The following is a 26,301-nucleotide window of genomic DNA, read 5'->3' on the forward strand; positions in this document are numbered from 1 at the left end:
CTAGTTCTCCTTGGCATAAATCCCGCATCTGCTTGACCAGACATTTCAACTAGGATTAGTGACCTGGAAACAGTTACATTATGCTGTTTTTAGCATAAAACATGTTGCAGTCCTTGCAGATTCAGAATCTTTCATATTATGAGGTGTATGATAGCAGTGATGTGCATAGTGTGAATATACCTAAATGTAATCCTCTGAGTTCCGCTTGCAGTTATGGAAGACTTCATTGTTCTTGGAGTTGGGTATAGAGGTTGGGTACTTATCTAGGAGTATGATTCCTGTATTGCCTGAAACTTAGGATACATTTACTCGGCTTGGTTATGTGAACATGCCCATACACGTAAGACATATGTGTGGTAGATAATCAAATCAAACGAAACTATAAAGTTGAAAAATTCAAACAAGGCAACAATGTTGTCACAACTATGCTAACATACACTACCACCTCAAGTGTCTGAAATCCAAAACAAATAAAATTTGAAAACTTTCCAGCAATCAATATGTAGCAAAGAGTTTGGAAATATATATATATATATATATATATATATATATATATATATATATATATATATATATATTTCCTGTTTCTAAGAAAAGTTTCTCTCTTTAGGTGCTAGAAAAGTGTCCGTAATTTCAGCCAAAGGTCGGACACATATCCCATACTGACACCTGCATAGTGTAGTATTGACACGTATGAGGGTAAAATCTAGTCTGAGCAACATAGGTAATCAAGAGGACATGAATATGAATCTTGAAGAATCTTTGTTAAAGAAGGGCACTGATAATACAATTAGGTACTAAGCAAGCACATGGGCATTGATTATTCCTCAGACAATATGCTTTTGTGCATATGAAATGCAAGCAGTAATCTTTTTAATCTTTGCGATTACTCCAAACTATAGTCCTGGTTGCTAATTTCTGAGTCAGAGTTTTGTGATGCTCAGTTATCCTTTGTCAGATAACTGATGGGGAAAGACTTACACTTACATTGTGGTTCAGCCGTGATGCGTCCCATGATGAAGATGCCAAGCTTGTCTCCCTTCTCTCACAAAGCCTATTACACAATAACGTGCCTGGTGAATGCTTACCCTTGCTGGCATCAAGTAATATGTACTGGTTTTCACCGGACCAAACTTCTCATCACCAGTTGGGCTTTGATATATGCTGGGCAAGACTACACATTCTTGGATTTGATGTTTATTCTTATCAGGACAGAAGTAGTGATTCTGATTTCTCAGAGTTACTGATGAATCCTCTGCAATTAGCAAGGGGAAATGAGTTGCTCAATCATGAATTTGTCAACATTTTGCATGCGCTTCAGGTATTCTAACCAATGCTCATTCATTCACATATTGTTGATGTTTTTGGGGATAACAAATGGATATGCTCATATGTTGACTTCAAAAAGGGTCCCGTGAGTTTCACGTGATCCTCTCTTTGCAACTTGTATCCGACTGTTACTCATAAGAACTTTCTTGATTGGTTTCTCTCCTCAATGGTTCCTTCTTCTTGCTTCTTTTTCTAACCATCCATAGAAATACATTTCTTTTTTTACTTCTTCATTAACCTTTTCGTCCCATTAAATTAAATAGATTAATTGTCTCCGATAGAATATATGTGATCTTTGGCAGCAACTTGGTTAGGACAATGGTTAATGTTTGCTAATCTAGCACGTTTCTATACATGGAAAGGGTCTGGGTTTGTGTAAAAGTTGCAATTGCATTAATTGCTTCTTGAAATTTTGAATAATTATATGTTTTATAATAGATAAAGTTTAGACTTGAAGGTTTTATTAATAAGGCTGCTGAATGGAGGATTGTATCTGAGCTCTTTTGAAGACTATAATTATGGGACAATTTGAATGCTATATGTGAAAGGAAATTGCATTAGGATTGCACTTTTAGTTCAACTTTTTACAATTGAATAAAGATTGGGAAGTTATGTCATTAGCATAATTTTCTTGATGTTCTGACGTCCCCCCATCTCTCTCTCTCTCTCGTCGGCGCGTGAAGGTGTGTTTTGATGTCTTTCCCTAGTCTGTGTTGTGTTCCAACATCAGCGTTTTCTCAGTTTTCTTTTGTTGGTTGTCTGTGATGGGTTTTGCGAGTTGTTTTTATTCTGAAACAAAAACTTACGAGCTTTCAATAGAAGAGGGGACCTCAAGCTTATGTTTTGTCGAAAGGAGTAGAGGGGTATCTCGAGCAATGCATTTGGGCAAGCCTAGCTTGGCATGGTTGCTGGCCACGGTGGAAGAGATGCTTAAAGGGGAGAATTGAGTGAGTTTTATAGGGCTTTGAGGGTTGGTAGTAGAGCATATATTGTTCAAAGGTGTAGAGGCGGTACATGGCATTGACAGAATATGAAGGAGGGGGGCGGAGAGGCTTCATCATCATTTCGAAGGGTTGAGAAGGTAGGGTGGAGCAACTGTGTTGTCGAGTTGTAAAATTTGGTAGCTTTTCTTGAGTCGTTTGTCAACAATGGAAGCAAGGCTTTGTTTTCTCAAAGGTCTTATGGTGGTTCTCAATTGAATAGTTTGCATGGCACTTCATCGCCGTTAGAGAATATGGTGACTCTAATGGTGGTTCATGGACAAAGGTCATACGTTGAGGCTCTGGAAGGGGAGGGACAGTCTCAGGAATTTGCGTCTTCATGCAGGGGTAAAGTGGGTCTTTCGACCCTTTTGCTGATTCAAGTTGAATAACAAAGCGTGCGCGCAAGACCACCAGTTGGTCAAACCCACCACTCCCTCCCTCAAGATTGGAGCTACACTGTTAAGCACAACTCTCTTCTGTCCTAGTGACGGCGCGTGAGAGCGCGTCCAGCTAGGGGTTCGACTTCTCATCCGTCCTCTCACATTCTCTATCTCTTTCAGCCTCCTGTCTGGTCCTTTAGCTTTGATTTTCGGTCTTCTGTTTCGTCTGGGTGGTTCTTTGTTCGGCGATGTAGTTTTTTTGGGTTTGGTTGTCATAGTCCCGGGGGTGACGTTGATGGATAAGGTTTTCTTAGTGGAGTCGAAGGCTTTCACCTTCTCGGTTCTGGGTGGGGCGTTGACGTTGAGGGTGGAGGAGAAGAGGAAAAATTTTCTGGGTGTGGTCTTGTTGAATGTTCAGAGCGCTGAATGGCTTGCGTCGACGTTGGAAGTGTTGATGGGTCTCCCGACAGAGGAAGTCTTTGTGAAGTCATTTAGAGAAGGTTCGAAGGTTCTAATTGCTCGGATAGGTGGGAATGAAGCTGGGCGCTATTTAGAGGCGACTATGTTCGGATTGGGCGGTCGGAAAGGATCCATTGTTATCCCCGAGGGCCGTGGAGGGTGGGGATGGCTTAAATTCTCAGACGAGCTGAGAAAGGTTGTCGATTTTGTCTCAGGTTCGGTGAGTGGCAGGCTCGGCTCCTCATCTACACCGGAGAAGAAGGTTGTGGAGGAAGTTCGGATGACTCTGGGCCTGGCTCCAAAGTGGACGGGGCCTTCTTTTGCGGAGGTTGTGAGGGCGGATTCGACCGCTGTTGCGAAGAAGATGCCCATAGTGGGTGATGGTCGGTCCGGGCTAAGGGCTTCGCGGGCGACACCTTGCGAGTTCGATCTTCTTCCGGCGGTGCGGCATGCAGAGGATATTCCGAGATCGGTGGTGGATTGCTTTTCCTTGGAGGCTCACCGGCTTGATATGTTGGGCAAAGTCCAGATTGTATGTCCGCAGGGTAAGGACTCTCATTTGAAATTTGAAATTTCGAGATTGCGGACGTGGCGTAAGTTGGGTTCTGGTTTTTATTTGGCTTTGGGCCGGGCCGTGGGGAGAGTTCTGAGCCGATTTACTGGGTCGGGGCTATTTCGAAAACCTTTAGGTTTTCGCGTGACCCGAATCAAGCGGAAACCTAAAGTTTCTTGTCCGCCGCCAACCTCGCCGGAGACGACAACGGAGATGTCCTCTGGGTTGGTTCTGAATCGGATTCTTCTTGGGGGTTTGGAGGTGTCAGCGTTGGGAGATAAAGTGGGCGTGAGTCCAGCTTCTTCGGCTGATGTCGGGATCTATCCTAGGCCGGAGTCTTCGTCGGCGACAGTTACAGGGACAGATACAGGAACGGAGTCTTTTTCCGGGGGTGAGTCGAGCAGGTCCCAGGTGCCTTCGGCGGTTTCTTACTCGAGTGTGAATCCAGCCTTTAATAGGTTCGGTTTCCCCCCTTCTCCGGCACTGGATTTGGGTTTTCCGGGGGGTTCAGCTTCTACTTCTTTTAAGTTTACTCCTTTGGGGAAGCTTCAGTTTCCTAATCCCCTCTCTGCCGCTCCGTCGCTCGCTGGTGCAGCTCTTTTAGGAGAGAAGCTGCGCTCTCCCCTCCCTGTGGTGGCTTCTAAGCCCTTCTAGTGTTACTACAGAAGGGCAAAAAAATTGAGGGAAAGGCATTCTGTGAAGTGGAATGATGGGCTACTTTCTGACTCTTTGCAAGCTGTGAAGATGACAGTTGGCTTCGTTGTTAAGAGGGTTTCAGGTGGAGTGGCGCCAGCTGAGAAGGCGGCAAGACCTCCTGCAATAAAGAAGGCAATGACGCCAGTGAATCAGGGCCTTTTTAGGAAGGGGTTTCTCAATATTCCCCCGATTTCAGTCCCTACCGTGGCGCTTCAGGAGGTCAACAATGATGGGGTGGTAGGTCCTTCTTCCCCTTCGAGTGGTTGCTTGAATGGTTTCTCCCAAACTCGGAATTGGCCAGTTGGCTTTGATCATAACGGGGAGATTGTGGTGTGGGAGGAGGATGAAGATGATTATTGGGATGGTTTGCCATTAGATTGGGCGATGGATGGGGATTTTGGGGAGGAGGCTTTGGCTATTCAGGATGCCATGGAGGAGGAGTTCCAGTTTTTTGCGCGTCAAAAGTCTAAAGGGAAAAGGAAGCTTCTAAATTTGCATAGTTCCATTAACTATGGTGATGCGAATTACCCCTCTAGGCGTAGGAAAGGCAAGGCACATATGTTGTAGGTCTGTTGTGCTTTGACGGGTAGTGGGTTTTATTGTTCTTAGTTGGGTTCTTTTGTATTTTGTTTGGTTCTTTTGTGTTCTGGGGCATTTGTGTTTTGGGTTTTTTTGGGTTAGTTTTGGTTGTTCCTGTGTATACTTCCTGTGTACCTAGGGGCGCCTTACGCTTTTTTTATAAAAGTTCTTCTTACTTATCAAAAAAAAAAAAGTGGGTCTTTCGAAGGATAGAACGTTGAGGGGAATTGATGGTTGTGGCAGGAGGGAGGCATCAACATTACCTGGAAGTCTTGGAATTCAAGCTGGCATTGATAGTCTGAAGGTCCCTTTGGTTGTATTGAGTGAAGTCCTTGAATTGCGGTCCTTGAGGAATATGTTGGTTTCTCTTTAAAGGGACGTGAAATGTTGATTGGAGAGAATAGAGGTGGGCTAGGTATCTAGTGGGCTTGATGTTGAAGGCTCTGTGAAGGGTAATGAGCCCAAGACCAACTTGTCGGGGAAGGCCTCAACCATCTCGTCCGCAGGCATGGGTAAACTTATTTCGGGATCCTATGCTTCTAGGCTCGACAAGTCAGGCAATGCTTGGCCTAGTTCCATGAGGGAGGTGGGCTCGAGTTCTTCTAAACCCGAAGGGCCCAAGGGGATGATGCCCAGTGTTAATGGGGGGGTTTAGACTTTTTTCGCCTAAAGGTTTGGGTTGTTCTCAATTCAGCTTTAAGTGTGGAGGCCCAACTCTCTAAGAGTGACAAGAGGCTTGGCCAAGTCGAGTTGTTGTTTATCATCGCTGGTTTAAGCCCAAGCCCGTTGTTAAGTGGAGAGCTAAGGAGGGTGCAACGGGTGCCTTTGCGGGTTCAAGCAAGGGTGTGGAGCCTGATGTTTCTCTGGGAGTCTTGCCAAATCTCTTACGAGAACTGGAGATTGTATGGTTGGACCTCCTTGGCCTTTGTTAGGCCTCATTGATGGTGTTTTGTCACGGATGTCTTGTTCAACCTCTCATTTGCTGACGATAGTATCTGTTGGAGCTCATGGGTATTTTGGAGAAAGAACCGGTAGGAACACAAATGTTGGAGTTGAGGGTGTTAGTCAAAGGGAAATTGGGTTTTCAAAACTGGGTATTCCTTTGGGCTTGTCTTCCGATGATTGACCAGGGGCTAGTACTATGGGGTTAAGGTTGTGGGTGAATGGATCTTTTGAAGTGGGTGAACTCTTACTTAGTTCCATCATAGAGAAGGCCATTACTCAGTTCGATGTGATAGATATGGTGGGTGATCCTAAGGTTCTGAAATGGGCTCTTGACAATGGAGAAGGGGGAAGGTTACTTTCCTTGAGTTGTTTTTTTGGGGCCATCCTTGATCCTTTGGAGAATGGTTTGGGGGAACGTAGCAAAGAGGGTCAAGAATTCTAGTTGGTACGGGCAACCCCTTTGGAAGGATTTGTGGAACAAGTCTGTTTTCCTACTGTGGGGATGAGAATCCTCCTTTGATGGAAGTGATGCCTTATCTTGGAAAGGAGATGAGGGACAATGAGCCTTTGACTGTCCACCCCCTTGCTATAATTGAAGATCATGTGTTGCGTGAATTGTTGTCTTTAGATTGGGTGGTTCAGAGAGTGAAAAATTTATGTCATGTTCTGGGATTTTCTTGTGAGGGGTTTGAGGAATAGATGATGGCTTTGTTCACTGCCATTGAAGAAAGTTGACAACAAAATGGTTCGGCTAGTTCTCCAAGTTCTCTTTCCAAGTTAGCTAATAGAGGGGACTGTGAACTAAAGAGATTGGCATGTTCTATGAACTATGAACTTAAGGGTGGTCACTCTAGTAGGGGTAAAGGAAAGGGAAGGGGTTCTATTTGGGCTTAATGAAGCCTAAGATTCTTTCCTGGCGGTGAGAGGGCCTGTCTTTCTTATCCATTGATGCAGATAAGAGCATTTGGCTAGAAAGAGTGTTTGAGGAGGAGGTGTGGGATGTGATCAGGGATTTGAATGGAGATAAAGCGCTAGGTCCGATGGATTCACTTTGGCTTTCTTTTAGAAGTGTTGGGATTTTTTAAAAACTAACATCATGGCTGTTTTTGCAGAATTTCATTCTTGAGGCAAGTTTGAAAAGAGCTTTAATGCTACTTTTGTCTCTTTGATTCCTAAGAAGACTGGTGCCATGGATGTGAGAGATTTTCGCCCTATTAATTTGGTAGGGGGGATTTACAAGATTATTTCAAAGGTCCTTGCGAATAGATTTAAATCAGTCTTGGGCAAGATTATCTCCAACACTCAAAATGCGTTTATTGGTGGTCGACAAATATTAGACTCTATGCTTATTGCCAATGAATGTGTGGATAGTCAAATTCGATCAGGGGTCCCTGGGTTGCTGTGTAAGTTGGATCTGGAGAAGGCTTATGATCATGTGAATTGGGATTTCTTGCTATATTTGCTGCACCGTTGTGTTTTTAGAGAAAAACAGAGGGCTTGGATACGCTTTTGTATTTCTACGGTGAGATTTTCTATTCTTGTGAATGGAATCCCGTCGGTTTTTTTTTTATAGCTCTCGTGGTTTGCGACAAGGAGTTGCTCTTTCTCCTTTTTTGTTTGTGGTGGTTATGGAGGCTTTGAGCCGGATGCTGATTGCCGCTTTGGATCAGGGCAATTTGACAGGGTTTTCAGTGGGATCCAGAGAGTCCGAGACTTTAGTTGTGAATCATTTACTGTTCACTGATGACACGTTGATTTTTTTGTGGTGAGCAAGAAGAACAGATTCGACATCTGAGGTGTATTTTTCTATGCTTTGAGGCAGCTTTGGGCTTAAGGATTAACTTAGGAAAATTAGAAGTTGTTCCTATTGGTGCGGTAGAGGATGTCGATAGGTTGGCTCACCTACTTGGATGTCGGGTCGCTTCTTTGCCTTTGATATACTTGGGTTTGCCATTGGGAGTTTCTTACAAATCCGTGTCCATTTGGAATGGTGTTATTGAGAAAATGGAAAGGAGGTTGGTTGGATGGAAGTATTTGTCTAAGGGTGGACGGTTGACTCTTATTAAAAGTACGCTCTCCAATCTTCCTACATATCTCTTGTCGCTGTTTCCAATTCTTGTGAGGGTGGCTAATCGTCTTGATAATATTCTAAAGGCTTTTCTTTGGGGTGGTATTGGAGATGGGGCCAAATTTCATTTAGTGAAATGGAACAAGATTTGTACTCCTTTGCATTCAGGTGGGTTGGGAGTTCACAACTTCATCCAGTTTAATCAAGCTCTTCTGGGTAAATGGTTGTGGAGGTATGGTAGGGAGAGAGAGGCGTTATGGCGATTGGTGATTGACGCAAAATTTGAAAGCCTAAAGGGTGGGTGGTGTTCGAAAGAGGTATCGGGTTCCTATGGAGTGGGTGTGTGGAAACATATTAGGAGGGGATGGGAGAAGTTTTATAATTTTGTTCGTTTTGAGGTGGGGGATGGGTCACTTCTTAGTTTTTGGCATGATTGGTGGTGTGGGGATAGTTCTTTGAAGCAGTGCTTTCCAGTTCTATTTAGTATTGTGGGGAATAAAGATACGATGGTGGATGATAATTTGGTCGTTCATAACGGAGTTATTCGATGGAATGTTCTTTTTATGAGTCAAATTCAGGATTGGGAGATAGAGATGGTTCTTTCTTCGATTGGATTTACTCCACTTATGTTCGACATGGAGAGGGCGATAAGTTAGTTTGGAACCCCTTTAAAAATGGTTTTTTTTTTTTAGGTGAGTTCCTATTATGAAGTACAAATTAGAAGAAATGGCCTATCTTTTCTGTGGAAGAGGATTTTGCGTGTTTAGGCTAGGGTGGCTTTTTTGTATGGTCAGCAGCTTTAGGTAAAATTTTGACGCATGATAACTTGCGTAAGAGGAATGTCTTAGTGATTGAGTGGTGTTGTATGTGTAAGAAGAATGGGGAGTCTATTAATCATTTGTTGCTTTACTGCGAAGTTGCCCGTGATCTTTGGAGTTACATTCTTATCTTATTTGGGGTAGAGTGAGTGATGCCACGAACAATGTTGGAGTTGTTGACTAGTTGGGGCGCGTCAGTTGGGTATGGTTGTGCTAAACAAGTTTGGCGGTTAGCTTCATTGTGTTTATTGTGGTGTATTTGGTAGGAACGGAATGCGCGGCTCTCTGAAGATGTAGAGACATCAATGGTGGAGTTATAGAAGCGTTTGCTTAATAAGTTATGTATTTGGATAGCGTCCCATCATTGCTTGAATGATTTTACTTTTGTAGACTTTTTAAATTTATTCTCTTCTCATCCCATTTAGGGGCTCTCTTGTATACTTCCCGTGCATAAGGGTTGTGCCCCTCTGCGCTTTTAATGAATTGAATTACAAAAAAAAAAAAAAAAAAAAAAAAAAAAAAAAAGATTCTTTCCTGGAATGTAAGAGGGCTGAATGAAAAGGATAAAAGGTTGAGGATTGGAAGGCTGATAATGTTTGTTTACAAGAAACTAAATTGGAGTATATTTCTAGGGCTGTGGTGCGCAGTTTATGGGTTTCTCAAAATGTGGATTGGTGTTATTTGGGGTCGAAAGGGGCTTTTGGAGGGATTTTCTTAATGTGGGGGCAGGAGGGTGGCGGAAAAGATTGAGGATTGTGTGGGAATGTTTTCAATCGCATGCTTAGAAGTGTCATTGATAATTTTTAGTGGGCTTTTGTAGGTGTTTATGGTCCAGATGACGATAATGACAAGAAAATGCTTTGGGAGGAATTGGCTAGGCTAATTAGTTGGTGGGAGATGCTATTTTGTATTGGGGGCGATTTAATGTCATTTGCTACTTGTGTGAGAGATCAGGCGACACCTGGCAGTCCCTACCTATGTTGGAGTTTTTTTAATTCATCTTTGATAAGGGTATCATGGACATCCCTCGTGTAGGAGGGAACTTCATGTGGTCCAATGATCAAGATTCTTTGTCATGGTCCATAATTGATAGGTTTCTTCTTTCTCGTGATTGGGAAGCTCAATTTCTTGATGTCTCTAAAAGGAGAGTTTCTAGAATCTTATCAGATCATTTCTCTTTGTTGCTTGATTGTGGCGTTGTGGTCAAGAGTAGTCCATAGTTTACGTTTGACAATATGTGGTTGAAGGCAGAGGGCTTTATGGAACAAGTGAAATAGGGGTGGATGTCGTTTTTAGGGTTATCCTAGTTTTATTTTGGTGCGCAAATTGAGAGCTTTGAAAACGAATTTGAAAAAAAATAGAATGAAGACGTTTTTGACAACACTAGGAATGGGAAAAAGGATATTTTAGATGGAATCTGTGACCATGATATTATTGCAGAAGGAAGACCCTTATCTAATGATGAAAGGTTGAGAAACGAAGCAATTACTAGAGACTTGAAGAATTTTATTCTTCTCGAAAAAGTGAGCTGGAGGTAGAAGGCAAGGACTCTTTGGTTGAGAGGGACACAAGAACACTAAATTTTCCATTGGGTGGCAAATTCGAATAGAAGAAACAACACCGTGGATTCCTTAGTTGTTTATGGGTCCATGTCCTCAAGACCCTGCATAAATAACGAAGCATATTTGCAATTTTACAATCAGCATTTTTCAGAACAATTCTGTTGGAGGCCAAATATAAAAGAGGATATCATGGATGTTTTCAAGGAGTTTCATCTTTGAGGGAAGTTTGAAAAGAGCCTCAATGCAACTTTTATTTCCCTTATCCGTAAGAAAGCCGGTCCTTCGGGATTTTAAGGGTTTCCATCATGCTAATCTTGTGGGAGATGTTTCTAAAATAATCTCTAAAATCCTAGCAAACAAGTTGAAAACAGTATTGGAGAAGATTATTTCTAGGTTTCAAAATGCATTCATCATGGGAAGACATATTTTAGATTCAGTTCTGGTAGCTAATGAATGTCTTGATAGCCAAATTAGACCAAGAGAACCTGGTGCGCTCTGTAAATTGGACTTAGAGGTTCCTTCTAATAATGTAAATTGGGAGTTCTTGCTGTATTTGTTGAGGAGAGATGTGGCTTTGTGGAGAAATGGAGAGCTTGAATAGCTCATTGTATTTCTATGATGTGTTTCTCCATTATCTATGGATCTCCCTCTATATTCTTTAGTAGTGGCAAGGGATCCTTTACCTCCTCTGTTGTTTGTGGTTTTCATAGAGGCTTCTAGTAGGATGATGTCTGCCATAACGGATAGAGGGTTTTTATCAGGTTTCTAGTGTCTCATCTTTTGTTTGCGAATGATACCTTAATCTTTTGTGAGGCATATCATGAACATCTTTGCCATCTGTGTTGTCTTTCCTTATGTTCTAAAGCAGTTTCGAGGTTAAGGACTAATCTTTCTAAATCAGAGTTCGTCAGTGTGGGCGATGTGAATGATGTGGGAGGTTTGTCTCGTATCCTTGGTTGTAGTGTGGCCTCTTTGCCAATAAAGTATTTGAGTCTTCCTTAGGAAACTTCGTATAAAGCTTAATCAAATATGGGATGGTATTGAAAAAATGGAACGATGTTTGGCTGATTGGAAGAGGCTTTACTTGTCTAAAGGTGGTAGGTTGACACTGATTAAAGCACTCTTTCCAATTGGTCTACTTATTATTTGTCCATTTTCCCCATTACTGTGTAGGTTTTGCTAATCTGATTGAGAAACTTTATAGGGATTTTTTGTGGGGTGGGGTTGGTGACGAGATTAAGTTCCATTTAGTCAGTCGGTCAAAGATTTTTCTTCGGTGTGCTCTGGTGGTTTGGGGGTCAAATATGATTTAGTTTAACCAAGCTCTCTTGGGAAAATGATTATGGTGTCATGCTATGGAAAGAGAGAGGCTTTGTGGAGATTGGTGGTTGAAACTAAATATGATAGCACGAGGGGAGGCTAGTGTTTCAATGATGTAGTGGAGCCCTTCGGAGTGGAAGTGTGGAAATACATTAGGAGTTGGTGGGGAGGTTTTTCTAGATTCGTCATGTATGAGGTGGGAGACGAGTTTAAGATTAGGTTTGGGCATGATTTGTGGTGTGGTGACCAGCCCCCTAAGGGTAACCTTTCCAGCATTGTTTAGTATTGCTCGCTATAAGGAGGTGTGGGTGGCAAATCATGTGCAATTTTCTAACAGCATTCTTCAGTGGAATATATGATTTACTAGACAAGTGCATGATTGGAAGGTGGACTTGGTCATGTCATTCTTTGATCCTTTACTCTCTCAGGTTGAGACAAGGCGGTGAGGATAAAATTTGTTGGATCCCCTCCAAAAGGAAAATGTTTGAAGTAAGATCCATCATGTATAGTGCACTCACGTTGGCTCCCCATTTTCTTGGAAGAGCATTTGGAGATGAGGCTTCTTTGAGAATGGCGTTCTTTGTGTGGATAGCGGCCTTAAGGAAGATTTTAACTTTGGATAACCTGAGGAAGATGAATGTCATAGTGGTGGATTGGTGCTCTATGTGTCAAGACTCCATGTGTCAGAGGAGTAGGGAGTCCATAGATCATCTTCTCCTTCACTTTGAAGTAGCGAGAGAATTGTAGGTTTCGATCTTCTGTCTTTTTGGTGTAGAGTGGGTCATGCCTAGAAGGGTGATAGAGTTGTTGACTAGCTGGCGAGGTCAGTTGGGATGCCGTAACATTTTAGAAGCTTAGAGGTTAGCTCCTTTGTGTTTAATGTGGTGCATTTGGAGAGAGCAGAATGCAAGGAACTTTGAAGATTGTGAGATTTCGGTGATAGAGCTAAAGACCATCATATCAAATTCCTTTATGCACATGAATGGCGGCGTACAATAGTCCTCACTTTTTAAGTTTTAGTGAATTTTTGGACTTGTGTTTTTCTTTTCCTCCTTGGAGCCTGCTTGGAGTTGCGTTGGAAAACATAGCTTTTTGTTTATAGTAAAAGCCAGAAAAGGGAGGTCCTAGAGGTGGTGAACTTTATGAACCGAGACAAGGTGATGGCTTCCCCTTGGCTTTTTTCCAAGACTGCTGGGATGTGATCAAATTTGATATCATGGGGGTCTTCACATATTTTCATGCTCATAGCAAATTTGTGAAGAGCCTCAACGCTTCTTTCATTGCTTTAATCCCCAAATCCCCCGGGGCAACCGATCTTGCGAACTTTCAGCCTATCAGCCTGGTGAGTGGTATTTACAAGATCATTGCTAAAGTTCTCGTTAATAGAATGAGCCGTATTTTGGAGAAGATTATTTCAGAGCCTTAGAACGCTTTTGTGAAAGGTAGACATATTTTGGACTTGGTCCTCATAGCCTGGAATGCTTGGATAGCCGTATCAAGTCTGGTATCCCAGGGGTTCTTTGCAAACTAGATATTATGAAGGCTTTCGACCATGTCAACTAGAAGTTCTTATTGTACATGCTGAAAAGATGCGGCTTTGGGGATAACTGGGTCTCTTGGATTTCTCATTGCATCTCTTCCGCGAGTCACTTTGTTTTGGTCAATGGTTCGTCGACTGGCTTCTTCAATAGTTCTAGAGGGCTGAGATAAGGTGATCCTCTTTCTCCCCTCTTGTTTATAGTTGTCATGGAGGCTTTGAGCAAAATGCTCTCTGGTGTTGTTGATTGTGGTTGCCTTTCAGGCTTCTCGGTGGGTTCTAGGCTTGCTGTGATCAACATTTCTCACTTGTTGTTTGCAGATGACATCTTGGTTTTCAATCGGGCTAATCCTGACCATCTTCGTTACCTATGTGTACTCCTAGTTTGTTTTGAAGCTGTTTCTGGTTTAAAGGTCAATTTGGCTAAATCTCTCTTGGTCCCTATTGGCAATGTGGACAATGTTGTCGAGTTGGCTTCTATCTTGGGTTGTGGGACGTCCTCTCTACCCTTGAAGTATCTTGGCATGCCGCTTGGGACGCGCCACAAGGCTACATCTACCTAGGATGATATCGTGGTTAATATGGAGCGTCGTTTGGCCAGTTGGCAAAGGTTGTATTTGTCCAAGGGTGCTAGGGTTACCCTCATCAAGAGTACACTCTCCAACCTTCCTACGTATTTCTTGTCTCTCTTCTCCATTCCTATTTGTGTGGCCAACCGTTTTGAGAAGCTCCAAAGAGACTTTCTTTGGGGAAGGATAGGTGAAGAATTTAAATATCACTTGGTCAGATGGGACGAGGTTTGCTCTCAGATCTCTGAGGGAAGATTGGGTATCAGAAACTTGAGGACCTTCAATCGAGCCCTTCTAGGCAAATGGCTATGGCATTATGGGTCTGAGCGAGATGTTTGGTGGAGAGTCGTGGTTGACTCTAAATATGGTAACCTTAGGGGCAGTTTAGGCTTGACAATTCGGGTTCATGTCAACCCGACCGACCCGATTACCTAAACGGGTATGACACGAGTCCGACCCGATTATTAATCGGGTTGGGACCCGTGACCCGAACACGACCTGATAAACACGATTAATAATCGTGTAACCCGTTAACCCAACACGGCACAACCCAACCCGACATCAATTTCATAGTTATTTATCCAAGAAAAATAAAAACTGGTATTTTTTTTTTTAATTTTTACCATGAAATTCTACAAAGACAAAAAATGAGCTAAGTGCAATATTTGTGCTCCACCCACTTTATAACAAAAAATGAATAAAATTATACATAAATAAATTGTAAAGAGTTACAAATGATTCAACATTTCAACCCATTGACTGACATAAAACAAGTAAGGACTTATCACTAATGCAATAATCTTAGCTCAAAACTTAGACAATCAAGGTAGGATTGTTAGAGATCTTCCAAGTTCTAATATGCAATCATCAACTCAACATTACTTTACAAACAATATTTGACTATCAATATTCTGTTAAAATTTGAGAGGAATACAAAAAGAAAAATACTAAGCTATTCCTCTCAAATTAAACTTAAGTTAACTAAACATAAAAAAAAAATTTACAACTAGTAAGGGTAAAACAGAATTTAGTTTCAGTCAACTAGTAAGGGCAAAACAAACCCCATAATCAAAACAAACCCCATAAAAAGAACTCATCCACATATAAGTCAATGTCAAGGAATATTAATAGAATTTGCTCCTGATGAACTTGAAATATCATTGGAATTGAAATTCAAAGTCAAAATATCTTCTTCAGGCTCATCAAACTTCATTTGTGTCAATTCTACATCAAAAGATAAGAGGAATTAGTGTAATAAAAAAATAATATAAGTTAATGAAAAAAATAAATATACAAATAGCAAATATTACATTTTTCTTCATATAACCAAAACCGGTGCATACTAGTGCCTCAACAATATCAGGTTTGAGCAAACTCCTATATTGATCAATCACACGTCCACCAACACTAAAAGTGGATTCTGAAGCAACAGTAGAAATAGGAATACTCAAAATATCACGAGCCATAGCAGCTACTATAGGATAACGAAATTCATTTACTTTCCAGTATGAAAGAATGTCAAAATTTCCCTCTGCATCATTCATCATCCTGGGTTCATCCAAATAAAGTTCTAATTGATTCTTATTTGCTTGAACATCATCCCTACCAGAACTAAAAAATACCTACAATTAAAAAAAGATAATATGAATATCATTTACTAAGTAGTTAGGAGTATATATACTAAGTTACTAACAATAACACATAAATCACAGAATAAACATATAATTTTACCTTCATCGTTGCGGAAGTCCACTTGACAGCCTTGACTTGTGGTTGGGATACTTAGGGATCAACATGTCTTGTATCAAGAGACATGGTTACTTGAAGATGTAGATGATGAACCACCATACTCCATAAAAAGATAGACCAATTTATCACGAATATGACAATACTCTCTAGAATTATTAACTCCATAAATCTTCAAATAATAGAAATTTACAAGTTGAAGCTTGAAACGAGGATCCAACACAGCTGCAAGAGCCAACACTACACTAAATTCTGACTAATATTTCTCAAATTTAGAGAGCATTTGTGTTGCCATTAATCTCTTATATTCATCCTAGCTCTCAACTTCTTCCTTAAAGGTTACATAAATGTCAAAAATCACAGGAAAGTAGAGGTTGACTGTGGGATATTTGGTACTAGAAAACTCACATGTATCATGGTAAAAGGAAGCCAAAAAACAACAAATATGAGTTGCTTTTTCCCACTCAGGTTCAGTAGGGCAATGCTTATAGTTTGAATCAATTATCTCTAAATAACCAAAAGCACTCCGATAATGAATAGTAGTCTCAAGCATAAGATATGTAGAATTCCATCTGGTTGGCACATCTTGTTTTAGTCCATTTCTACTATCCAATGACATTTTATTCACAGCCTAAAGGAAATTTTGTTTTCTCATTTGTGATCCTCTTAACACTTCACAATGTACTTTTTTTTTTTTTTTTAAACATTAAAAAAAAAAAAAAAAAAAACTTCACACTGTCACGAATCTTTTGGAGAGCACTATCAATCTCTTTCAAACCATCTTGAACTATTAAATTAAGAATGTGTGCACAACAACGAATGTGAAAGAACTTGCATTCACAAAGAAGGGCTTTTTTCATGTTCAATTGATTTCTTAATAAAACAACACAAATATCATTGGAAAAAATATTATCCAATGTTATAGTGAAAACCTTAGTCTCAATCCCCCACACTTCTAGCATATTATACGTTTTTTCACACAAAAATATACCATTATGTGGTGGGGGCATGAATGAAAAGTTTAACACCCTTTTAGTTAATACCCAATTCTTGTCAATAAAATGTGCTGTGAGACACATATATCCATTAGTAGTCAAAGAAGTCTACAAATTAGATGTTAAACAAATCCTCTCAGGACAACCATTCAACATAAATTTAACCTTTTGTTTCTCCCTCATATGCAAATTTTTCAAATCAGCTTTAAGAGTATTTCTAGAGATAAGCGGTGCATCAGGATACAAATATTTTATCATCTCTCTTATGCCATCATACTCAAGATATCGAAAAGGCAAGTCATGCTTAATGACCGAAGCAACCAACAGTTTTCTAAATTTTTTGGGACAAAATTTAGAGTTACTTACAGACAAAGATCCCTGACTTCTAGATAAGAGCATCTGCCCAACATCACTAGTGTTTCTCCTTGGACAACTGTCTATGTGACGCTTCAAATTTCCAGTTCCATAATTACTTTGAGCCAAGTATACAGTACCACACAACTTGCGTTTTGCCTTTTAACTTCTCACCCTCTTTACCACGAATGGCATCAAAATGTTTCCAAACGGCTGAAGTCCTCTTACGCTTGTGGCATTTTTTCTCTTTCTCCACACAAACAGAGTTATCTTCTTCTATTGTAGTCAATTCAACCACATCATCCTCAAAGTCTCTAACAATATCATCAAGTACTTCATTACTCATCTACACACATCATTATTAGTAAATTAGTTCTTCAATCCAAATTAGATAGTACATAAAATCTAGTTCACAAAGAAAACTTGGAATTTAAAAGGCTAATAATCTTATCTGCTCAGGCTGCTCTTGATCCTGATTCATGATTGGACACAAGTCACACAATAGATGAGCTGCTCAAAATATATGATAAGCTTTGTTAGAATCCGAATAATCTAGACAATAAAGGATGTATCAAAATTATTTGGTTTTGAGGAAACTGATCAATTATGAAGAGTTCATATTAAAAAAAAAAAAAAAAAACAGATCAATAAATAGCATGAGCCGTGAACAAACACAAAATTACTTGAGAGTAATGTTAGAAATTAATCTTTTCTTTATTTCACAATTAATACAGTTTTACCTAATTTTTAGACTAGTCTTTGTTAAAAACAAAAAAAATTACGACCATATTCATCTAGTTACATTTTTCAAACCAAATCAGAATGCAGTATCCCCATGGAAAAAACTGATTGGGATTATTTGTTTTATTGTGTTTTTCTACTCCTTTATTTGTTTTTTTCTCTTTGTATTGTTTTCTGAGTAGCCAACCAAAAGATACATTAATGGACAAAGGAATACTGTAAACATTTTTTTGGTGAATTGTTTTATGTCAGTGGTTTTATAATGTTTCGCTGGACTCTGTGTAAAAGAAAATTTCTGTCTTTTGTTTTCTCTTCTAAAAACAAAAATGTTAACAAATAATTTAAACACAAAAATACTTTTCAAATTATTAAATAAAAAAAACAAAAAAACAAGACCACCAACAAATCTATAGATTTACAACTCCAACTAGGGGATACTCACAGAGACTGCAGAGTAAAGGGCGCATGGGGACAATGAGTGGACTGTGGGACACATGCTCGATAAAAGAGTGATGCGGGGGACAAAAAGAGGGCCAACGAAAAGGGGAAAATGTAATATAAACTCTAGGAGTTAGATTCAAAGAATTACAACACATTCAACTGTGTATGCTACTTCGTTTCAATACACATTCAAAATCAAATCACCCATAACAACTGCTACATGCAACATGATACAATTTTTGTAAACAAGAAACACCCAATTTTTGTAAACCAAAAATCAACAAAGATTAAGTGATTAATGCACCTGTACCTGTGAAGGGCTGAAGGATGAAGCGTCGTGGACTCGTGGCTGTGTGTGAGGCACTGAGGCGTCGTGGGGCGTGGGCTCGTGGTTGTGCCTGCGTGAACGGCGACCTGGTGGGTGATTAGGGTGAACGACTGCGTGAAGACGAAGTGTGAAAGAGACACTGTGTCACTGAGAAAGACTGGAAGGGAGTCAAGGGATCGATCACTGAAGGGTGAAACTTGAAACACTGAAAGAGAAGATGAGAAGTACGAGTGTGCAGAGTGCAGGCTTGCGGGCTAGGGTTCCTTCTGGTTTGTTTCTTTCGAGTGAATTGGGTTTCTCACTTTCTCCGTTTCTAGTTCTAGGGCGGTTGGTGCTCTCTTGAGCCGACGGTGCCTTTGGGGTGGGGGTATGGAAAAACATCAGGAAAGGTTGGATTTCGTTCTCTTGTTTCACTAGATTTGTCGTGGGGGGTGGCTCCAAGATCAGTTTTTGGCATGATTTGTGGTGTGGAGACACAACTCTCAAAGTAGCATTTCCAGCTTTATTTGGCATTGCTCGTCTTAAGGACGCTGTTGTTGCGGATAATCTGGAGCTATTGGGTGACTCATTCCAGTGGAATGTGAGCTTCATCAGGGAGGCTCATGATTGGGAGGTGGATGTCTTTGCTTCTTTCTTTCAATTGCTTCACTCTGTCAAAGTGAATCGAGACAATGAAGATAGTTTGTGGTGGGTTCCCTCCAAAAAAAGAGTTTTCAAAGTCAAGTCCTTTTACTCCTTAACTAGCACTGGTAGCAGTCGCTTTCCCTGGAAAAGTGTTTGGCGTACTCAAGCTCCTCTTAAGGCTGCTTTCTTTGTGTGGACTGTGGCACTCGGTAAGATACTCACCCAGGCCAACCTTAGGAAACGGCATGTTATCGTGATCAACCGATGCTGCGTGTGTAAGAAGACCAAGGAAACTGCGGATCATCTGCTTCTCCACTGCGACGTGACTTCTGTTTTGTGGAATTCTCTCTTCAGCCATTTCAGGATGTCTTGGGTTATGCCTAGACGGGTTATTGACTTGCTTGCATCTTGGTGGTCATTTGGTAGATCAAGGAGTGCTGCTATTTGGAAAATGACGCCTATTTGTATCTTTTGGTGCTTATGGTGGGAAAGAAACAATAGGAGTTTTGAAGACTTGGAAGGATCCTTGGAAGAGATCTTTTCTCTGCTCTATCACTCTTTTGTATTGTTGGACTTCGGCTTATGTCCATCATTTGTATATTTCTTTTTCTAACTTTCTCACTCGATTTTCTATTTCTAGATAGGTGTTTTTCCTGTATACTTTCAGTGTACCAAGGGGTGCCGTACGCTTTTTCAATAAAATTGATGTCTTACCTATCAAAAAGCCAGAAAAAGTTTCTTAGAAAAAGCTTCATTTTTAAGCTTCTCTCAAAACACAGTTTTGAGCTTTCTTAAAGCAAAAAAAGTAAAAGAAAGTGCTTTTTAAGTTTTTTTTCCAAGCAAACTCATTTTTGCTTGGCATAGCTTTTTATGTACTAAAAAAGTTTTTTAAGCTCTTTAACACAATTCTCATTAGGTTCTTAATAGGAGGTGTCTCTTGTATACTTTATGTGTACTCGGGTTGCACCCCTCTGCGCTTCCAAATGAAATTGAATTAATTATAAAAAAAATATTAAAGAAAAAAGTTTAGGATTGATCTCTGATGGGCAGGATACAAGGACTGGAACTGCTGTGCAATTCTTATGAACTGGCTCTTAATTTTTCTTGATGTCTTATGGAGTACTTGATGGCAAGAATTTTCTATAATGAGATTTCTTTAGAACATTCAATCACTTAAATGCTGCTTGGCGGACGTATTTCTACTAACCATTGTTTATATTACGTCCCTTCCCCACCATCTGTATTAACTGATTTATTTATTTTCAGTTTTTGGGCTGTTAATCATTGCAGATGGTACATACCCCTCTGAATCCATTCATTTTGCTGAACAGGTTGTGCAGTTTTCCACTTGGAAAGCCTCTGATTTGCAGACTTCCAAAGTTACAATAGACAGTGGAAAGGTGGTAGTGGTACAACTCTCTCAAGGGCAAAGGGAAAAAATGAATTGCTTGAAATCTGTATTTTTAAAGGATCCTCAACTGGCAGAGATGATCTTCAGCTGCATGACTATCAATGTGAGCCGATGGCTTTTCTTTGATTGGGCAGATTTCATTTCTGCAGTTGCTTTATGGGAAGATTATGCCTCAAAGTTACGTGAAGAACTTGTTAGAAGCTTACCATACTGGAGGACCCATCAATCTATATTTGAAGTTCCATATGATGGGTGTTGATAAGGAACTTAATGCATCTGTCTTTATGTGGTAGATATCTCTTCCGGAGACCCTTGCCTCACCAGAACCAGTGCTTCTATTTAAAGGGAGTTTGTGTAGGCATTAGAGCCAATATCTTGGTCTCTTAATCAGAATTTAGGAGAAGGTTTAAAGGTCTCAAAACCCTAGCCTACAAGTATGTTTTGAAGTTTGAAGCAAGAACAATCAAATCAGCCCCAATCTCCTTGGTAGACGACATAGCAATGTGAGCTTCTTGTCTTGTAAACTTTTATTTTACATAATCTAATGTTATACTTTCATGATGCTGTTCTTGAGATTTTTTTGCTGTTACTTTGTGTTGTGTTTCCAACATGTGAATGTTCAAATGACTTGGTTACAATTTTAGAGTTATATATTTCTAACGTTGTCATTTCCAAAACATGTGTGTAGTGAAACTTGCAGTATTAAATATTGCATTACAAATTATATCATCTTGTCATGCGGTGCTTGTTCTTGGACGTGCCATCCAAACTAGTAAAAACAGAGAAGAAATTAGAATAATTTTTTAGTAATGTGGAATCTAGTGAAAAGCTTATAATATTTATTTTGAGTTACAAATATGTGTAGCCAATAGTGGTATGGAAAACACTTTTTAAGGGTGAAAACCCTAGGCATTAATTACAAGCCTGTCACTCTCGTCTTTTCCTTGTTCTTTGTTACAAACTTCCCCAAATTCATATGCATATATAATATATTGGCTTGACAATTTCCTTTTGGGCAGAGGATTTAAGCTTGATCTTTCTTTCGCATAAGCCTATTTTGTGAATTCTAGCATATATATACATGTTCTCTCTATTCGGCTGCATCAAGGTCTTTGGATATGCTCCATTTGTGCAAGACATTGCCAAAAACATCGTAAAACACAAAATCCGCATTGGTTTGAGTCATTTGCATTGTCATAAAACCCTGTCCGTCGTAATAAAACTTCAATTCCTCTCGATTCCACTTCTTAATATCGCCTCTCCATGCCTTTGAGCCACCTCCGCTCGTTAGAAATTGGATTTGGCTGCCATAACAACCATCTCAGTTTGCTCTGCTAAATAAAGATTAAAGAGTACAACTAGGTTTTGCGAGATTTTTGCGCAAACCTGTTGGTGCTACTAATGTGCTCCAAGCAGTGGTCGTGCCCATTTATGTACATGTCCACATTATGTGCCTGAAAAATACAAAAGGATTTATATATATATATATATATATATATATATATATATATATATTTAGAATAATTAATTATTTTGGAAACTCAATTAGTTAGAAGAATATTTAGAATAACCTCAAGGATTGGGAGAAGGTGATCTTCAAGCTCTTTGGTGACACCATGATGTCCAGCGCTTTTGATTGTATGATGAGCCACCACAATCTTCCATTTTGCTGTGGAATCCCTTAATGCTGTCTCCACATCCTATTGCAGTTTGCAATACCAAAATCTCATTAATTAATCCCAAGTAGTAATTACCATACGAAAATGGTCAGTTGGAAGAATAATAAAGTTACCTTCAAGAGATTGGAAAGATATTCGTGTCGCGGGAGCACACCTTTCCAGTCGTAAGTGTGGTCCTTTGGGTCTGTAAAATACTCATCCACAAATGGAGTTGTGTCCACAAACACAAATTCCGTAAACTCTGTACCCCACCAAAAAAAATAAATAAATAATGTTTGCTTAATTTATAAGTCTACTTTTGTATAATTAGAGTATTCACAGCAGTTTTTCTATAAGGTTCTGTTTCTTAAATTTTAGGAAAATTTTTAAGAAAGTCACAAACCACAACAGCTTTCTTATATTTTTATGGTCCTTCCTAATTCATTGAGAAGCACCGTAGCATTCCCAAGGCATTATAATTCTAAATAAACGTAATCACTCACGTCTTTCCACCAGCCTCATCTCCTTTCTTCGTCAAACCTCAACTCTGCCTCAGTTTCCGCCTTTTCCTTATTCGTCCTCCGAAAAATGAACCCCTCATCCCTTTCGCACGACATTTTCTGGCCATAGACTGCAAGATATTCAAATACTGCCTATTCAGTAAAATTCATGACTGAGGGTCCACCAATTCTAACATTCACCGGCTCGCGACTCTGGCTCTCCCTCTGCAGTGGCGACAAATGCTGAAACGACGCCGAACCCTTCTTCCAAGCCCCTGTTCCGGCGGTGCCACCTCTTTTTCGCAGCGCAGAGGCGGCCAAGGTTGAGTTCACCGGAGAGCTTGAGCTTTGACATCTCTTGCCTGAGGTCGGCTTGACCAGCTTTGAGGTCTTGGATCTTTCTCAGAAGCTCCTCTGCTAGTGGGGTCCCCATTTGCAGATTTGGGACTCTCTCTCTGAGTCACTACCCATTTGGTGGAAGTGATACTGGCAGATGAAGGGTTCCGCGTTCCCCTCTCTCTCTCTCTCTCTCTCTATATATATATATATATATATATATATAGATAGTTTATTTTGAATAATTGAAGAAGACCCGGTTGATAATCTTCACATGTATAAACAAGTATGGGTTTGAAATTGATAAGACTTAGAAAGAACTGGGTTTCGGAATGCGGAATACAGAGAACCACATAGATGGAAGGAATTGGGTTTATTTTATGGAGAGAAAGAAAAAAAAAATAGTTTATGGAATAAAGTATATATATATATATATATATATATATATATATATATATATATATATATATATATATATATATATATATATATATATATATATTATTTGAATGATATAGGGAAATGTAAAGGGAATTGTGGGGTTGTATTTTGATAAGAAAGTAAAAAGTGGTTTTATTCCTTATATTTAAAATAAATTATTGGAAAGCTGTTGAGAATGCTCTTATAACCATTAAAGAAATGATTATTTTTAGCATAAATATAAAATGGAAATGCCACCTAACCTGTGTCAACAATAAAAGATCTGAAGCAAATCCATCTACTATCCATTTTTTTGAGGATCGGACTCAATTGTGCCTCCACGTCGCCCCTGTAGTCGTGGTTGCCCAAAACTGACACAAAATAAATGTTAAGCATTTTCAAAAAATTAATATGTATATATATTTATTTTGTATTTTTAAGAATGTTTTAAAATGAATATATTAAAGAGAATTAAATGAAGATAGTTTCACATGAAAAAAAGAAAAAGTGTAATTGGCATTTATAAGGCTCAACGCACTTTAAGCACTTGGATGCATGCACTTGCTTCGAACGCTCGCGCGCGTGATAGTGGATTGTAGGATGCTAGTGGCACTTGAGCTCGAAGCGATTTTGAATGGTCATGATCATTCGATCTGGTGGTTTGATCTATAAACTATAGGATGCTTCTTAAGTAGATTCAATGGTTGGATTTACTGGACTATTATTAAAGTAAACTGTAAGGTCAAATCACGTTTGATCTAGCAGTTGTGATTAAATAACAATGATCTAATGATTATTGTTAAATAATCATGGATAGTTATTTGATTTAATGGCTAGAATTAAGTGTCTGTTAAAATAACAGTTTATGACAATTATTATGCAATTATGCGGTTGGATTAATAGTTATTCAACACAATACAGAAGTAAATATTTTTTAGTTATTTAAAAGATAAAAATATTATCTAACAATAAACACAGGGAAAAAAAAAAAAAAAAAAAAAAAAAAAAAAAAAAAAAACAAGAGTTTTATTTTTAAGTAATGACTCACAAAATAAACTGTCACTAAATCTAATGGCAAGATTTAATCTTTCTCTTGTATATACTATACTACTATCTACAAGAGTTTAGTAGTAATTTTATTTTCCTTTTCTTTCTTTTTATTTTCTCAGAAAATAAATAAAGAAAAGAATTAATTAATAAATGTAAATCCTTAATTAGTGAAATTTACCGTTGTACCATTGTTTCCGCAAGCTCGGGGCAGTGTAGATATTGACAAATGAGTCATTGAATGCCGGATCGTGCACACCTGTCAAACCGTCTTCATAGAAGTTATCCCCGGTGGAGATGACAAAGTCTATGTCCACTTTCGCGGCAACAACTCCCATCTACAAAATTAGATAATATAATTAGCTTTTATTTAAACAATTATTGGATTATGTTAATACAAACAAACCATGTTTTCAACTTAATTAATTCACGTACGTACGTAACCTTTTTTTTGGTTACGTAAATACCACGTAACAGGTGCCGTGTCCAAGATTTCTGAAGGGCTTAATAATAATTTAGAGACCTGATCGATCATTGGTTGTTGATCTTTTCAACTAGCTATATATGTATATATTTCTTGCTTGAGTACGTAATACGCTAGCTTGATCGATGGCAACATGCATTTTGTTCTTGTAGTAGTGATTGATGAGGATGCATATTTCTATTTCAACAGGGCCCCATTCAGAATATGCGTAGAATTATGCCCCCCATTCAGAATATGCGTAGAATTATACGTAAATTAGCTAGGCAGGTCTAATCTTGCCAAATATCTCAGGAAAAAAAGAAAAAGAAAAAAAGAGTAATGGTAGAATTATGACGTGGAAGTATCGATTGGTTTTGATTTTCAACTTCCTGCTTGAGTTTTCTATGGGAATATGGTTTGGTAGAATTCACTATTTAAAATCGGCTTACAAAAAAAAGGTTGCTCAAAAACATATATACACATGGTTAAGTTAAGATTAAACTTAACCCATATGGGACACAAGGGTCGTAGTAGAATATGATGAGCATCCTGATTGTAAACATTTGAGTAGTTATTGACGATTTTTGTAAAAGATATGAAATATTTACAACATTTGTATAACTTTATTTTTATTTTTTTTCAAACTAACAATTGGATCTGTCTTCGTACATGTGGATTCTACAAATCCAAAAGTTGATGTTTTTTAAAACAAATTTGTTGAAAATTATATAAAAGTTGAAAAAGTACCATGAACAAAAGTACTATGTACGTGTCATTTTCATGACGCACTATATATATCTTAGCATAATTCGATCTTATATGAATCCTATTAGAAAATGCAAGCAAATGTAAATGAAACCTTGTTGACAGTATTATATATATATATATATATATATACATGTTTTCTAAGAATGAAAATAGAGAGTTGTAAGCACATGAACCTGAAGAGCGACTTGAGATTGGTTGTAGAGTCCTCTTCTTCCCCAATCTCCAAGGACCAAAAAGCTTAGAGACCCATCGGCTTTCACCGGGTGTTTGAGACGCTGAAGCTGAGCTATGGAAGGAAGGAAGCATAGGGAAAGATTAAAAGCCAATAAAAGAGAGAAAAGCATGGCATGGTGGTGGAAGAGAAAGGCCATGGGTTTCAAGGCAGGAAATGAGAGGAAGTGGTAGCTTTGGCGGTGGCCGGGGCCTTTTATATATAGCTTAATTAAGGAGATCAACTCCAATACCCAATTCAAAGAAAGAAAAACTAGATTGGACTACCACATGGTTAGTACATGAAAAAGTCAAAGCATTGTTTTTACATGCTCCCAATTAAGTTATGTTGCGAGCGTTGGGCCACGTGAACACTTGGTAGAACAATTTCCCTTCGACAGGGAGTGTAGTCGATATGATGTTGAATTTACAATTACGTTTAAAATTCCATTAGCTTAAGT

The 26,301-nt window shown here is 39.2% G+C and overlaps 2 protein-coding genes across 2 annotated transcripts in view; one reads left to right on the top strand and one right to left on the bottom strand.

Moving 5' to 3' along the window:
- LOC133877790 (uncharacterized) overlaps window positions 1-21,115 on the top strand; it is a 35,622-nt gene extending 14,507 nt beyond the window's left edge. Inside the window, exons 7-8 of the mRNA XM_062316207.1 lie at window positions 959-1,321; window positions 20,359-21,115. Of these exons, the coding sequence (XP_062172191.1) occupies window positions 959-1,321; window positions 20,359-20,697 (702 nt within the window). The 3' untranslated portion in view covers window positions 20,698-21,115. The remainder of the gene's footprint in view (window positions 1-958; window positions 1,322-20,358) is intronic.
- A 142-nt stretch (window positions 21,116-21,257) lies between these two features.
- Window positions 21,258-26,072, bottom strand: LOC133877801 (purple acid phosphatase 3-like). The gene is made up of 7 exons (XM_062316218.1): window positions 25,804-26,072; window positions 24,581-24,737; window positions 23,616-23,723; window positions 22,231-22,358; window positions 22,010-22,138; window positions 21,825-21,892; window positions 21,258-21,742 (listed from the first exon to the last, which is right to left on the bottom strand). The coding sequence occupies exons 1-7, from the start codon at window positions 25,999-26,001 to the stop codon at window positions 21,529-21,531; spliced, it is 1,002 nt and encodes a 333-aa protein (XP_062172202.1). The 5' UTR covers window positions 26,002-26,072; the 3' UTR covers window positions 21,258-21,528.
- Window positions 26,073-26,301: the final 229 nt, after the last annotated feature.

Source organism: Alnus glutinosa, chromosome 1 (assembly GCF_958979055.1).
Source record: "Alnus glutinosa chromosome 1, dhAlnGlut1.1, whole genome shotgun sequence".
Classification (NCBI taxonomy): Eukaryota; Viridiplantae; Streptophyta; class Magnoliopsida; order Fagales; family Betulaceae; genus Alnus; species Alnus glutinosa.